This window comes from Bufo gargarizans, chromosome 4 (assembly GCF_014858855.1).
Source record: "Bufo gargarizans isolate SCDJY-AF-19 chromosome 4, ASM1485885v1, whole genome shotgun sequence".
In the NCBI taxonomy this organism is placed as follows: Eukaryota; Metazoa; Chordata; class Amphibia; order Anura; family Bufonidae; genus Bufo; species Bufo gargarizans.
The window spans coordinates 286,075,067-286,090,340 of NC_058083.1; the positions used below are offsets into that span (position 1 = coordinate 286,075,067).

The following is a 15,274-nucleotide window of genomic DNA, read 5'->3' on the forward strand; positions in this document are numbered from 1 at the left end:
AAACGGTTTATTAATCTATGTCACTTGATAAATCTTCTTTATGCCAACATGGTTGCAGCTGAGCAAGGTATGGATTGAGCATCTAACATCTACGTTCTCCTTCCTGCATTTTATATTGATGAGCTTTTCTACCTTCTTGCATTGCGTACTCCACACTAAAGGAAGCTTTCCTGCCTTTTTGCATTGCATACTCCACACTGAAGGAAACTATCCTTATCTGAGCAACCTATCAATCCATCTGTCAAGTCTAAATAATTACGGTATAGAACTTGTCATGTCACATGCTACTCATTGCCATAAAGGCCAAGCACACATGCATTTGAAGGCAGTAATTCTATGAGGGTACCAGTAGTCGACCATATCTTGAAACCAAGCTGAGAGCTGGATGATATCGCTGGTGCTTGTGAGTAACTTGCTGTGGTGAACAGTGCTGACAGTACCATACCTAGGACAGTCAGGGTAATACTGTTTAGTAACTGCTCAGACGAGCAGGATTTGTTTTGTGTTTTGCCTGAAATGTAAAGGACATTTATTTTTGCTGTTTAAACCACAATAAAGTGGAACTTTGTTTGGACTTCATCCCATGTGTCACTGTCTCTAACTGTCAGCAAGGCGGCCAATCCTGCCTCTATCAGAGCTAATTCCCACTATATAATGTATTTTTTACTTTATAAGACGCACTCCCCTTCCCCCCCAAAGTGTGTGTGGGGGGGGGGGGAATGGAAGTGTGTCTTATAAAGCGAACGGTGCAATTTTTACATTGCTGACACTGATACATCACCGGCGGCTATGCTGCACAGTGCAGCCTGCGATGTATCAGTTACAGTTTGCCTCTATCACGCGGGTGGGAGGTGGGGCTGGAGGCCGCCAACTGATGTTGCACTCATGGCGCAACACGGTGCAGTCACTGTACTCCATTAGACCTGGCCCTGCTCACAGCAGTCTTCATATGTAGTGTTGAGCGAACTTGTGTTTTAAGTTCGGCGTCTAAAGTTCGGGTTCGGGTTATCGAAGAATCGCGTTATGGATTCTTAATTCTGTTATGATCCGTGGTAGCGGAATCCATAACGCGATTCTTCGATAACCCGAACCCGAACTTTAGACACCGAACTTAAAACACAAGTTTGCTTAACACTATTCATATGTAAAGTCTATTCATCTAATCCTCAACCAGTGGCTCTGGTTTGTTCAACTAGTGTAATCGTCTGTAGTAGTACTCGGTATCAAAGTGGCGGGCAGGCCGGCAGTGTAACGTCACTCACTCAGTCATGCTATTTCCACTTCATTAATGAAGCTGGCAGAGCAGGAGTGTGAATGAGTGAGTGATGTTACACTGCTGGCCTGCCCACTGCTTTGATAGTAGTACTACTACAGATGATTACTGTAGTTTAACAAACCAGAACCACTGCTTGAGCATTAAATAAACAGACTTTACATGTAAAGACTGCTTTGAGCAGGGCCTGGTGTAATGGGGTCACTATTCACACAGCGACAAGATGCTATATATGTGTCATCCACAGACCCCCCCCCCCCCCCATAACAGTGTCATCCACATATCCCCCTATAACAGTGACATCCACAGATATCCCCATAACAGTGTGTCATTCACAGTTCCCCCATAACAGTGTGTCATCGACAGATCCCCCATAACAGTATCATCCACAGATCCCCCATAACAGTGTCATCCACAGCATACCCCATATCAGCGTGTCATCCACAGATACCCCATAACAGTGCATCATCCACAGATGCCCCCATAACAGTGCATCATCCACAGATGCCCCCATAACAGTGCATCATCCACAGATGCCCACATAACAGTGCATCATCCACAGATGCCCCCATAACAGTGCATCATCCACAGATGCCCCATAACAGTGTCATCCACAGATCCCCTCCATAACAGTGTCATCCACAGATCCCCCAAAATAGTGTCATCCACAGACCACCATTAGTTCAAAACCCACCAAAAGCACAATTTCGGTTCAGAATATTTATTTTCTTATTTTCCTTCTCAAAAACCTAGGTGTGTCTTATCATCAGGTGCGTCTTATAAAGAGAAAAAAAGGTGATGTGTACAGTATAGGTGCTTAAGTTCTGGAAGGCATGTATATGCATGTGTAGTTTGCTGGGACAATTTTGTCTAGATGTTGTTCTGGGCTGGATTTCATGTGGACTGGGGAATAGGTTTGGTAGTGGGATCTGCCAGGCCACACCCTTCCACCACATGTATTGTCTGTTGCCGGAGGTGATCGCAGGTGAGGCTTGCTGCTGCAATCAAGGAGGGATAAAACAACCCTCTGTGTATGACTTGGAGGAAGAAAGCCAGGAGGGCTGAGGGGCCACGAGGCTTTGTAAAACCTGAAGTTTGGGGGGCCCAGCGACGCCTATAGAAAGAGGGTCGCATGGTCAGAGTTGGAAGGACTTCTGGACCATCGCCTCCCAAGGGTGCTGGTGTGGTCACAGCCTGGAGGCTGCTGGACCGTATATGGCTGAGGAAGCCAGATATAATCCTGTGTGTGAACTGCGCTCCATAGGTGAAGTAGCGACAACACGTGTATTAGGTAAAGCTCAGACGGGCAGGTGTTTATTTTTTTATGTTTATGTGTGTGATGGTGCTGAAGTGCCAAAATAAAGCACCTTTTGGACTTGAACCCCATTGTCACAGGAGAAGTCTATGATTGAGACCCCCTGTGAGAGAGCGATCCCTTAATAAATATATATATATACTGTATATATATATATATAAAAACAAAAAATATAAAGCAGCACACTGTAATGAGGGTGAAAATCCTTCAGATAGACCAGAGTCCAGGGTCCACTAAATAGTAGTAGAAAATAAGGCAGCACTCACAATACTAGTGTTAATCACTTGTAACATAATTGCATGATTATAAAAAAATCTAATAAGACATGATAACAATTCAAAAATTCCAAAACTTGCATGATTATACAGTGTCTCTTCAGTTTGTGACATGATTGCAAAAAGTAATCCTTTGTTTTGAATTACCTAGTGTATAAAATCCATAAATTGACATAGTCCCCATTAGTGAATTAATCAGGTGTACGGAATAAGGCCGAATGCACACGGCCGTGTTCCGCGGCCGAGAGCGGTCCGTGGTATGCCGGGCTGGATTCCTGTTCAGAGCAGGAGTGCACGGCGTCAATGGCTGCCATGACGCTGTGCGCTTCATGCCGCCGCTGCTGTACAGTAATACACAGAGGTCCCCTACCTCTGTAGCTGGTACTGAAGCAGGAGATACTTCAGTCGGGTCTTCCCAGCTGTAGGGTTGTAGGTCTGGGACTGCCACCCAGCTCTCTGGCAGTGTATATTGGGACCGAATTGAAGTGAAGTGGTATTGGTAATCCTGCTCCAGCTCCCACTCCTTTGACACTAAAGATGCCAGGTCTTGTCTCACCTCTCTCGCTGTAGCCCAATCATGCATAGCCCCCCTGTAGTCATAGATATCCCAGAACCGGGACTCTCCAGCATCTCCGAACTTTGGTTCTGCGAAGGCCTCAAACAACAGGCCAGGGCCATCTGTCGTGCTCAGCCATCCAGGGGGAGTGCCGAATCACATACCACCACAGTGCCTGGTAGGTGTTGTCTAGCCAAAGCTCCTTCCATACGAGGCTCTCCAGTTCTCTCACCCACTCATCCAGGGGCTGCTCTCCCAAAAGGGGCATCCGCAACTGCTGCTCCTCACTGGGGAGACACTCGCCCCGCCGACGCTGTATATCTTCCAGGGCCTCGTGCCAGACGCCTTTCCGGACTGCATCCCTCCAATCCGGTTCATCCTCCTCCTCGTAGTGGAACGCTGTTTGAAGACTAGCTGATTCCATCCTGCTGTAGCCAGGGGCGCTGTACGGATACTAGCGTTGCCCTCAATTTTGTAAATCCACGAACAGTGTCTCCAAGCTGCTTCTCCTCTCACTAGGACGCCATCCCACCACCTGCCACCAATGTAACGGATCTCCTGGCACCCCAACCGGGTACTTCCATCGATAGATGCTCCTAGTGCTTTCCAAGAACTCCAAGCACTCCACTTGACACCGTACACACTGCAGACCCCACGAACCGCCGAAGCTTGGTTGAGGTCTCACCGTCTCCTACCCACCCTGGACCTACGACAAGGCTCCAGGCTCCAGTGGGTGAACCTCTCCTACATCCAGAGAGCAGGAACAGCTCTTACAAGAGCTAGTGGTTATGCCAGGGGAGTATAGCAAATCTTCAGCGTATAGCAATCCCCCAGTGTCGATCAGTTACCCAAACACCAGCCTCAACTTGATGAAGGGTAAAACAGGAACTCTTTATTTGAACACACAAGCATTGATTTATACATATATTCCAATAAGGTTACCACCCACAGGGTTTTGTAAAAACCGCCAATAACCACGTACAATACACTCAGACACTCCCGCACAAAATCCTCCCCTCTGCCTGTGATACAATTACCTCACACTGGTTTGATGCAATCATCACAGGCAGGAGAATACACAATAGTCTTCTGTCCTGGAGACAACCGAGACGTAATTCAATTATCTCTCAGGACAAAGGGACATCGCCAATACACACAGAGAGACAATGGAACAGACTTCAACGTATACAATGTCCCACCCTTTTCAATACACATAGACATTTAACATCCCAAAATGGCACGAATTAGACCAGGGGTTCAAGTTAGTACAAGTCCTTTGTGAACAAAAGAAAGCCTGGCTGATGAGAGGGCCCGCAATCCAGGGGCAGGAGGCGGGCAAACAGCCCCCTCCAAAACACCGTGGCGAAGTGGCTTTCGCCACAATTATGTATATGCAAAATCAGAGACCTGCGTTAGATTTGGGCCCTACAAGTGAACTGAACTGAAAAATATGGGTCTTTTTTTGAAAAGTGACTTTTGCCCAATAATTATCTATCCGGCAATGGAGGCATTTATTAATGCTGTGAGAAAGGACATTAAAATACTTAAAGAAAGCTCCGCCCATAGACCACTTGAGAATGTGAATATGACCTCTGAGCAAATTCAAGCACTTAATGATCTGGCATCAGACCATAGCCTCACCATCAAACCAGCAGATAAGGATGGTGGAGTTGTGGTCATTGATACCACATTCTATGTCAATGAGATTAAATCACAACTGGCAGATGAGAAAGTATACAGAAAGGTTCAGAATGATCCAACGTTCACTTTTTTTAATAGAGATGAGGAGTATGTTGAACATGAAGGAAGGAATCAAGCACTTTGAGTCATATACTCTGGTCATGTGCAAAGATTCGGTTATTCTGGTCCAAAATTTTGGGCGTAATCAACACATTGTTACCGCACCCTATCACTTTCACTCCAGAAATGGTGCTTCTCTGGCTCCCTACTCCTGCTTGGCAACCCTCTACGAAAAAACCTTGCAACGCATATGATTCAAGCAGCAAGACTCCTCATCCCCCTAAGGTGGTTGCAGGAAGAACCTCCAACAGTTGCCCAATGGGAAAATAAAGTAAACCAACTGTGTCATATGGAGGAGTTGGTGAGCTGGGAAAATAGGGAGCATGAGAGATACTTGAAAATATGGAGTCTGTGGTTAAATTATAGAACATCTTACCACACCCAATATCACAATTTAGGCTAAGATAGAGAGGCGAGATGAAATCCCTATGCTAGGCCTGGACCTTAGGTTACTCCCATGAGCCTCTTGGATACCTTTCGCTTTTTGACCTCCGAGTTAGTGAAATCTTGGGTACGGTTACAATACATCTTATGTGTACCAATATTATAGTGGGTGGGCTTGGGGATGATGGGTGCCCTAGGGACATTGTCTCAGAATCTCTCCTCCTTCCCTTAATAATACCCTTCCTTTTATAGCAACCCCCCCCCCTTTTCTTCCCTCCTCTCCATAAGCCCCTTCTGTTTTTGTTCTCATCCTTCATATATGCCCTAGAATTGCTGTTTTTGTAAACTGTAGTATCGGCATTTTGTGCACTCACTTAGATATGCCTTAAAATGGGTATGTTTAATAACATCTAAAGTGTGACAAGCTTGTGTATATGTTGTAAATCGAACTTTCTTATTACTTGGTCTTACATGTGCACCATATGCAATTAGTGTATAATTGTCTTTACTACTTAATAAAAATAAATTTGAAAGAACATGACTAGAAATGATGGCATTATAGATGACAAATTGTTTTCTTTTTTGTACTGTGAGAAGTCAATTACTCTTATACTGTATACCCTCCCTAAAATACATTAATCCTTGACAGCCCCTCCAGGGCATCCCATTGTATCAGGGAGAGGTTCACATTTTTGTAATTTAGCTTTAAAATACTTCATCCGTTTGACACTTCAGCTAGGCCCTACATAAAGTATAGTAATGTCTTCCTTACTAAAATAGGTAATATACAGGTTCTGAAGTAAGCCAGTTTGGATTCCTTCAATGTAGTAAGTTTGTACACATCGATAGAGCGTGATTTGGGCCTACAGGCAGTGTCTCGGTGTCTGTCCCCTACAGGATATACCCCAGAATGTAAGGAATAAATTTTATCTTTACTCAGGTTCATTGTAACTCAGAACTATTTTTTGTTTCAAGATGATTATTTTGTACAAATCGGCGGGACCGCTATGGGTCTAATGTGGCACCGACCTATGCAAATATTTATATGACACCACTATAGGAGTTGTTTGTCTATGTGAGTCAACACTTCAGTCATGTACTGGGGTGGTGGCGTTACATAGACAACATTTTTGTCATTTGGGTCTACTCTTTTCTTAATTCAATTTATCTGGGTGTTAAGTTTACGTTGACCTACTCGACAGAGATGGTGCAATTTTTGGATACTAAGGTCAGCATACAAGGCGAGACCCTTAGCACGGATTTATACATTAAGGCAACTGATAAGAATACCTTATTACGATACGAAAGTCATCATCCTAAACCAATGATTCGGTCCCTTCCATTTAGTCAGATGCTGCGAATAAAAAAGATAGGCCAGTGTGACGAAATGAACCGTCACTGAGGCCGCTGGAGAGGCCTGAGGGCTAGCCTCCTTCCTACGGACTATGGACCCAGAACTATGGAGATTCTTCCCCCTCAGTCTCTTGGGGGCTACAAGGAACTATTAACCCTGATTTATGTGGGAAGTATTATAGGCCATGTTATGTTTTATTAGTTCGGTAGAGGAATCTACCGACCACCGAACACCCCCCCCCCCCCAGTTGATTATTCTACAAAGGGAAAAGTGTGTAGCTTCTGCCTGTGAGTGATTACGTTATCCCATTGTGTTGGTTAATTGTATCACAGGTGGGCGTTGTCTGCCTGTGAGTGATTACATTATCCCATTGTGTTGATTGATTGTATCACATGTGTGTGTGTTTTCTGCCTGTAACTGCATGTGATTGGTTTATGTAAGAAACTGTCTCAGTCTTCCACAAGGTCCCCCATGGGAGTGTCCCTTGCTGAAAGACCTGCATAAAAGGCTGACATGAGAGATGGGAAACAAATTCATTTCAAGGGGTTACCCCAGAAAGCTAGTCTCTGATTGCCTAAATAAAACTAAGTCCCTTAACATACATGATATTATCAAGGGATCCACTGTGATTAAGCAACAGGCATTGCAGATTCCATTTGTCTCAGACTATAGTGTGGATATTGCACATATTTCATCTATTGTTAGGAAACATTGGAGAATTCTGAGGAGTCATTTTGGGGAGATTGAGAAATTCAGTGCTCCACCTCTCTGGTCATATCGCAGAAATCATAACTTGGGTGACAAACTAGTTAGGTCAGATGTTGGATCAACAAGAGTAACATGCAGTACATATTTTGGCTCTACCCATCACTGTCTCACTTACCATGCCAGGAGCCAGAACCTGCCTCACTGCCTTCTTCGTAGAGGGTCTGCTCTGTCCCTCCACATAGGCTATGACTTGCTTGCCCGCAATGACTCACCTCCTCTGCCCGTAGGACATGTGCATGCATTCCCCCTAATCTCAAAGGGCCAGCATGTGTGAACCCTCATCTTCATCAGGCAGTAGCTGGCAACCCTGGGGTACTTAAGCCATCTTACCCTATGGAAAGGTGCCTGAGCAATAGGTTCTTTAGCTTGCTAGTTCCTGCAAAGATGTGCTGTTTTTATTGTTTACTCGTGTACTGACTTCTGCCTGTGTACTGGACTCTGATCCTCCACTGCCTGACCTGACCTGTGCCTGTCCTCCATATTGACACGCCACTGCCTGCCCTGACCTCAGACTCTTTACCATTAAGCATGTGCCTGCTTTAACTTTTGCCTGTCTCTGACAACATTTTTGCCTGCTACCTCGGTGCCCTGCATCAGTGTCTGTGACCCAAATGGGTCAGCTGTTAACCTCATGTATACTACTTCAGGAGGTAGTGGCCTGGTCGTTCCCCTGCAGCGAATTCCAGATCCCTGTACAGGGGTTAAAGGCTGAATACCAGGGGACTGCCTAGATAACCTCCTTAGGTTTAGCCTAAGGCTACATACACACGACCGTGCCGTTTTTTGCGGTCCGCAAACCGCGGATCCACAAAAAACAGAAGCCGCCCGTGTGCCTTCCGCAATTTGTGGAACGGGTGGCCCATTGTAGAAATGCCTATTCTTGTCCGCAGAACGGACAAGAATAGGACATGCTATATATTTTTGTGGGGCCACGGAACGGTGCAACGGATGCGGACAGCACACGGAGTGCTGTCCGCATCTTTTGCGGCCCCATTTAAGTGAATGGGTCCGCATCCGAGCCGCAAAAACTGCGGCTCGGATGCGGACCAAAACAACGGTCGTGTGCATGAGGCCTAAATTTGTTGTTTGACACAGTAGTTCCACATCCACTGTCGTAACAGACTAGATGTGTGATGCCTCATTCTATAGCTCCTATTTGACATCTCCTGAACATTGAGGTGGGCATAAATCAGCTTTGAAGATTGTTCAGAAATGGTCAGAGACGAAATGGAGAACAAGCCATTAGACCAATCTGACAGACAACACACAATGATCACACAACAGCTTTCTGCAACTGCTTTGTAGTGTAAAACATATAAGCTGCAGAATTCATATGGTGCTAAATTTTTTATAAAACCCTATTACATTTTTTGTGTGTGTCCATAACCTTTAAACTGCTGACAATTGAAGAAGGTGAAAAGTAAAACATTGAGCTGAACTAACTAGATTAGATAGAATCTGTGAAGTCACAAGGATAGGACATATTTCACTCCATGGCTTCTTGGTTTTTAATAAAGAGAATCATATAAAACAAAACATTTAGCTGAATGCATAAGAATTACTGTCTATATCATTTCATACAGGGGAGCTAATTCAGTCTTGTAAGAGAACGAACTAGAGTCACGTCTGCTTACTTCAAAGTGGGAGTGCGCTATTAATCACTTTCTCATTACATATTGTGACATTCTCTTCCGTAACACCATTTGCTGAGATTTACAGAACAGAATTTGCTGAGATTTACATACATCTCACATGTATGTTGGTATAGTTAGGAAGTCAGATATTTCTATGCCGACTTCATCGAAGCTAGCTAATTCAAAGTGGTACAGATCATCAGTTTGATCCGGACAAGAAACATGCTTACCATTCTTCTACTTAAATCAGTCTGCATCTTTTTTTCTCTCTTTTATTCCATAGAGGATGATGTGTCAAATGTACAAATCATGTGTGCCTGGTGCCAGAAAGTGGGGATTAAGCGCTATTCCCTGAGCATGGGAAGTGAAGTGAAAAGCTTCTGCAGTGAAAAGTGCTTTGCAGCCTGCCGAAGAGCATACTTCAAAAGAAACAAGGTAAGAGATAGAAGAAACTCTGCCCAAATATTGCTTGGTTATATCTTGGTGTATGTTTACGTATGGCTGAAACAGCAGACACATTTGCATGGTTAAAGTTACAGGGTTGTCCAACCATAAAATATATTTATTGTATAGGTCACAAAATGTAACATTGTTTGCCATATACATTCAGGTGAAAAAAAAAGCTATGAAAAGTTTTGACATTTACTTAAATAGTGGGGCGCCACCTGGTGTTCATAGTGTGTAGTAATGTACATGTCCACCTAATGAGCTGAGGGCTGCTGGTCACACATACTCAGATGCTCTTTCCAAAGCTGGGTCTCTGCATAGTGATCCTCTGTGCACTGCAGAGCAGCTAATGGAAATACATTTCTGTTCTCCTTGTCAAGGAATCAGAAGAGCCTCTGTATTAGCATGGCACAATAGCTAAGAAGGCTCCTTCTCTAGGTGTAAGGAGGAGCTATACTGTAGGTGTTGTGACTCTAATGTATAGACCTTTTGGACAATCAAGCTAATCCTAAATGATCCCCAGAATCCATATCCATTATCCTAGCAACCCTCACCCTTAACCTAATCTTAAAGGCTATGTACACCTTTGGGGGCATTTTTTATTTATTTTTTTTATTATTGCATTGTACTCATTTTGAGCTAAAAATAGTTTTTTTTTATTACAAATAGTGAACCATTTTTTTCAGGACAATAGAGGTCTAATAGAGAGATCTAAAATTTTCTCTCTGAACCATCAGCTAGCTAATCTGATGGCTCCTTATCTGTGACCACATTATAGCCACTCATAGCTCACTTCTTATTTTACTGATAAGAACGTGGCTTAAATAAGTATTTATGACTCTTAGTAAGTTAGTGATAGGCACAAAGTGAAAGTAAAACGTACGATTCACATAGCTAGAAAAACAGTAAACCCTTTGTGACAGAACGGCTCAATATTTTTAATAAAAAAACTATTGAAAAAAATGTTTTTAGCCCAAAATGAGTAAAATGCAATCATAAAAAATATGCCTATGAAAATGAACATAGCCTTTCAGTGTAACACACACAGGAGACCAGACAAAAAGTCACCTAGCCCCTGTAATTTTCCTAAACGCTACTTTTCACTACCACCTGCCACATGACCCTCTCATATGTTCTAACCCTCCAAGGAGCTGACACACTGTAGTCTAGTCTACTATATTGTTTGTTGCCAGAAGAGGAAAGGAGACAAAATTTGCTCAGTACTTGCTCCCAGCACAGATTAGCAGCAGCATTTCAAACAGTTGTGTTTTATTCAAAATGCAGCATGATGTAATTAGTTTGTCATCTCAAACAAACCTAATGACTTAATGTGGCTGCTATTGGTATAATTTATTTTTCAAAAGTCAGGAATACCTGTTTAGCATCCCACCTCTCCAGCACTGCTGGTTTGATGGTGCCCACTATTTTTTGTATAGTTCCATTTAAGCTTACCATGTGTTGTCTAATCATGTGACCGCTGCAGGCAGTCACTGGCCTTAGTGATCTGATCTGCATATACAGCTCAATGTGCTGTCTAACCATGTGACCGCAGCAGGCAATCACTGGCTTTAGGGATATGGTTTACATGTACAGCTCAGTATGCTGTCTAACCATCTGACTGAAACAGGCAGTCATTGGTCTTACGCTGGGTTCACACCTGAGCATTCGCGATGGAGCGCTTTGTATGCGCGATTGTACCGGCGTTTGCAATCGCGCATACAGAGACAAGCGAACGTCCATTGTCACGCGTTCCCGAAAGTCTATGTACGGGAACGCGCGACAAGACGCGCCAAAGAAGCTCATGTACTTCTTGGGGCTGTACGCGCTGTAAAACGCACAGGTGAGAACCATGCCGATAGGGAAGCATTGGTTTCTCCTTGTTGAGCGTTTTACGCGTAGGAACGCGCTGTAAAACGCTCAGGTGTGAACCCAGCCTGAGGGATCTGGTCTGCATGTACAGCTCAATGTGCTGTCTAACCATGTGACCGCTTCAGGCAGTCACTGGCCTTAGCAGTCTGGTCTGCCTGTACAGCTCAATGTGCTGTCTAACTATGTGACCGCTGCAGCCAGTCACTTACCTTAGCAATCTGGTCTGTATGTACAGCACTCTACTTTTTAAGTCAATGATTGGCTGTTGTGGTCACATGGTTAGACAGCATTCCCTGCCTTTAAAAAACAACAACATTTCATTCCCTGGACAACCCTATAACCTCTTTGAGCCTAATATCTGAATATTCAAGTCAACAGTTTGATGACTAATTCATTTTAATAGAACACAGCAATTTTCCAGTCCCAGGGTATCATCAGGACAATTTGATCTTACAAAGAAAGCACCTGAAATGTCTTTGTTACTAAAATAGTAAAAAAAAAAATACTCCAATTATAACTGCAAGGTTACCAAAAGTAAACACTATTCTCCATCCTATAAAAAGAAAAATCATAAAAGATAAAGTAATTAAAATAATCACAGCTCCACGCTTTGCTTGTACTGATAATGCCTAGCAAATTTCCTCCATTTGCAGCTTCAATAACAGCTTACATTTGTCTGCTTTTTGCCACAATTAATCTCGATAATGTTATGATTAAATAGAAATCAGCAAGAAAAATTGTGTCTGAGCAGCAGAATATCTGTGAAGTGCAAATTATGCAGATGAGAATTGTATTATTTATTTCAATAAAAGTAAAACCCTCATACAACCTACAGTAGTATGCACGGTGTTTCTTGAGCAGCTTTCATGCAATGTTGAGTGGCAGAATATCATGGTAAAAAAAATAAGTTATGCAAAAATTACTATTTATACTATTTAGGCTGAATGCACACGGCTGTGGAACACGGTCGTGAGCGGTCCATGGTATCCCGGCCTGGCATCCTGCTGAGAGCAGGAGCGCACGGCGTCAATGGTTGCTATGACACCGTGCACTTCATGCCGCCACTGCACTACAGTAATACACTTGTATGATCTATAGCAGGATGCCAGGCCGGAATACCATACCCCTACATAAAATAATCCCCGAAAAATAAAAATAATATGGCTTTTAAATAAAGGAGACAAAAATCCTTTATTATGTAAAACTGAAAGAAAAGAAAAACAAAAAGTAGACATATATAATATTGTCACGTCCATAACAACCTGCTCCATAAAAATAGCACATGATCTAACGCAGGGGTGCACAACGTTTCCTGGTTGGGGGCCACATTGCTAGGCTGAACCTATGACAAGGGCCGAAATTAAAATTTAAAGGTGTATTAACAACTTAAATATTGTACTTATGGCATATTGAACACACATTATATACCATTAATGTCTAGTTACACTTCCAGGACTCCCATCTAATGGGAGAAATACATGAAAGATACATGTGAGCAGCCACAAGACATAGGCATACATGTCTGTTACCAGATGGTTGGGGGCCGCACAGAATGGTATCAAGGGCCGCATGTGACCCCCGGGCCACAGGTTGTGCACCCCTGATCTGACCTGTCAGATGAACACCGTAAAAAAAAAAAACTGTGCCAGAACAGCAATTTTTTTTATTTTCTTGCCTCACAAAAAGCTTAATATAGAGCAATCAAAAGTACGACCACATATGGGGTGTTTCTGTAAACTGCTGAATCAGGGTAATAAATATTGAGTTTTATTTGGCTGTTAACCCTTGATGTGTTACAGGAAAAAATTAATTAAAATGAAGAATCTGCCAAAAAGTGAAAATTTTTAAATGTAATCTCCTTTTTCCATTAATTCTTGTGGAACACCTAAAGGGTTAACAAAGTTAGCAAAATCAGTTGTGAATAACTTGAGGGGTGTAGTTTCTACAATGGGGTCATTTATGGATGGTTTCCACAATGTAAGCCCCACAAAGTGACTGAAGTGGACCTTAAAAAAGTGGGTTTTGGAAATTTTGAAATTTGCTTCTAAAATTCTAAGCCTTATAAGATCCTAAAAAATAAAATTACATTTACAAAATGATGCAAACATTAAAGTGTACATATGGGAATGTACAGTAATAACTCTCTTATGATGTATCACTATCTGCCTTAGGCCTCATGCACACGACAGTATTTTTTCACGGTCCGCAAAAACGGGGTCCGTAGGTCCGTGATCCATGACCGTTTTTTCGTCCGTGGGTCTTCCTTGATTTTTGGAGGATCCACAGACATGAAAAAAAAGTCGTTTTGGTGTCCGCCTGGCCGTGCGGAGCCAAACGGATCCGTCCTGAATTACAATGCAAGTCAATGGGGAAGGATCCGTTTGACGTTGACACAATATGGTGCAATTGCAAACGGATCCGTCCACCACTGACTTTCAATGTAAAGTCAGGAGTCCCTTTTGTACCATCGGATCAGAGTTTTCTCCAATCCGATGGTATATTTTAACTTGAAGCGTCCCCATCACCATGGGAACGCCTCTATGTTAGAATATACTGTCGGATATGAGTTAGATAGTGAAACTCAGATCCGACAGTATATTCTAACACAGAGGCGTTCCCATGGTGATGGGGATGCTTCAGGTTAGAATATACTAAAAGAACTGTGTACATGACTGCCCCCTGCTGCCTGGCAGGTGCTGCCAGGCAGCAGGGGGCAGACCCCCCCCCTGTTTTTAACTCATTGGTGGCCAGTGCGGCCGCCCCCTCCCCTCCCTCCCCTGTAGTTAACTCATTGGTGGCCAGTGAGGCCGGCCCCCCTCCCTCCCCTGTAGTTAACTCGTTGGTGGCCAGCCCCCCCTCCCTCCCCTGTAGGTAACTCATTGGTGGCCAGCCCCCCTCCCTCCCCTGTAGTTAACTCGTTGGTGGCCAGTGGGCCCAACCCCCTCCCTCCCCCTCCTAATTATAATCTCCCCCCCTATCATTGGTGGCAGTGGAGAGTACTGATCGGAGTCCCAGTTTAATCGCTGGGGCTCAGATCGGTAACCATGGCAACCAGGATGCTACTGCAGTCCCGGTTGCCATGGTTACTTAGCAATTTGTAGAAGCATTATACTTACCTGCGAGCTGCGATGTCTGTGACCGGCCTGGAGCTCCTCCTACTGGTAAGTGACAGATCATTAAGCAATGCGCCGCACAGACCTGTCACTTACCAGTAGGAGGAGCTCCCGGCCGGACACAGACATCGCAGCTCACAGGTAAGTATAATGCTTCTACAAATTGCTAAGTAACCATAGCAACCAGGACTGCAGTAGCATCCTGGTTGCCATGGTTACCGATCGGAGCCCCAGCGATTAAACTGGGACTCCGATCGGTACTCTCCACTGCCACCAATGATAGGGAGGGAGATAATTTTTTTTTTTAAATATAATCTTTATTAGCTTTTGTCATTTTTTCCCATTCCAAAAACATATCACAATAGTATGACAAATTGACAGAGTTAAATACATGTGATACATTACATCTGTGGGGGGAGAGATTTTAATTAGGAGGGGGAGGAAAGGGGGAGGGCCCACTGGCCACCAACCAGTTAACTACAGGGG

The 15,274-nt window shown here is 43.7% G+C and overlaps 1 protein-coding gene across 2 annotated transcripts in view; it reads left to right on the plus strand.

Annotated features, from left to right (window-relative positions):
- Positions 1–15,274, plus strand: part of LOC122936090 (sine oculis binding protein homolog) — a 203,746-nt gene that overhangs the window by 79,087 nt on the left and 109,385 nt on the right. For both annotated transcript variants that reach the window (XM_044292103.1, XM_044292104.1), the window contains one exon: positions 9,643–9,794. In XM_044292103.1, coding sequence (XP_044148038.1) covers positions 9,643–9,794 — 152 coding nt within the window. The remainder of the gene's footprint in view (positions 1–9,642; positions 9,795–15,274) is intronic.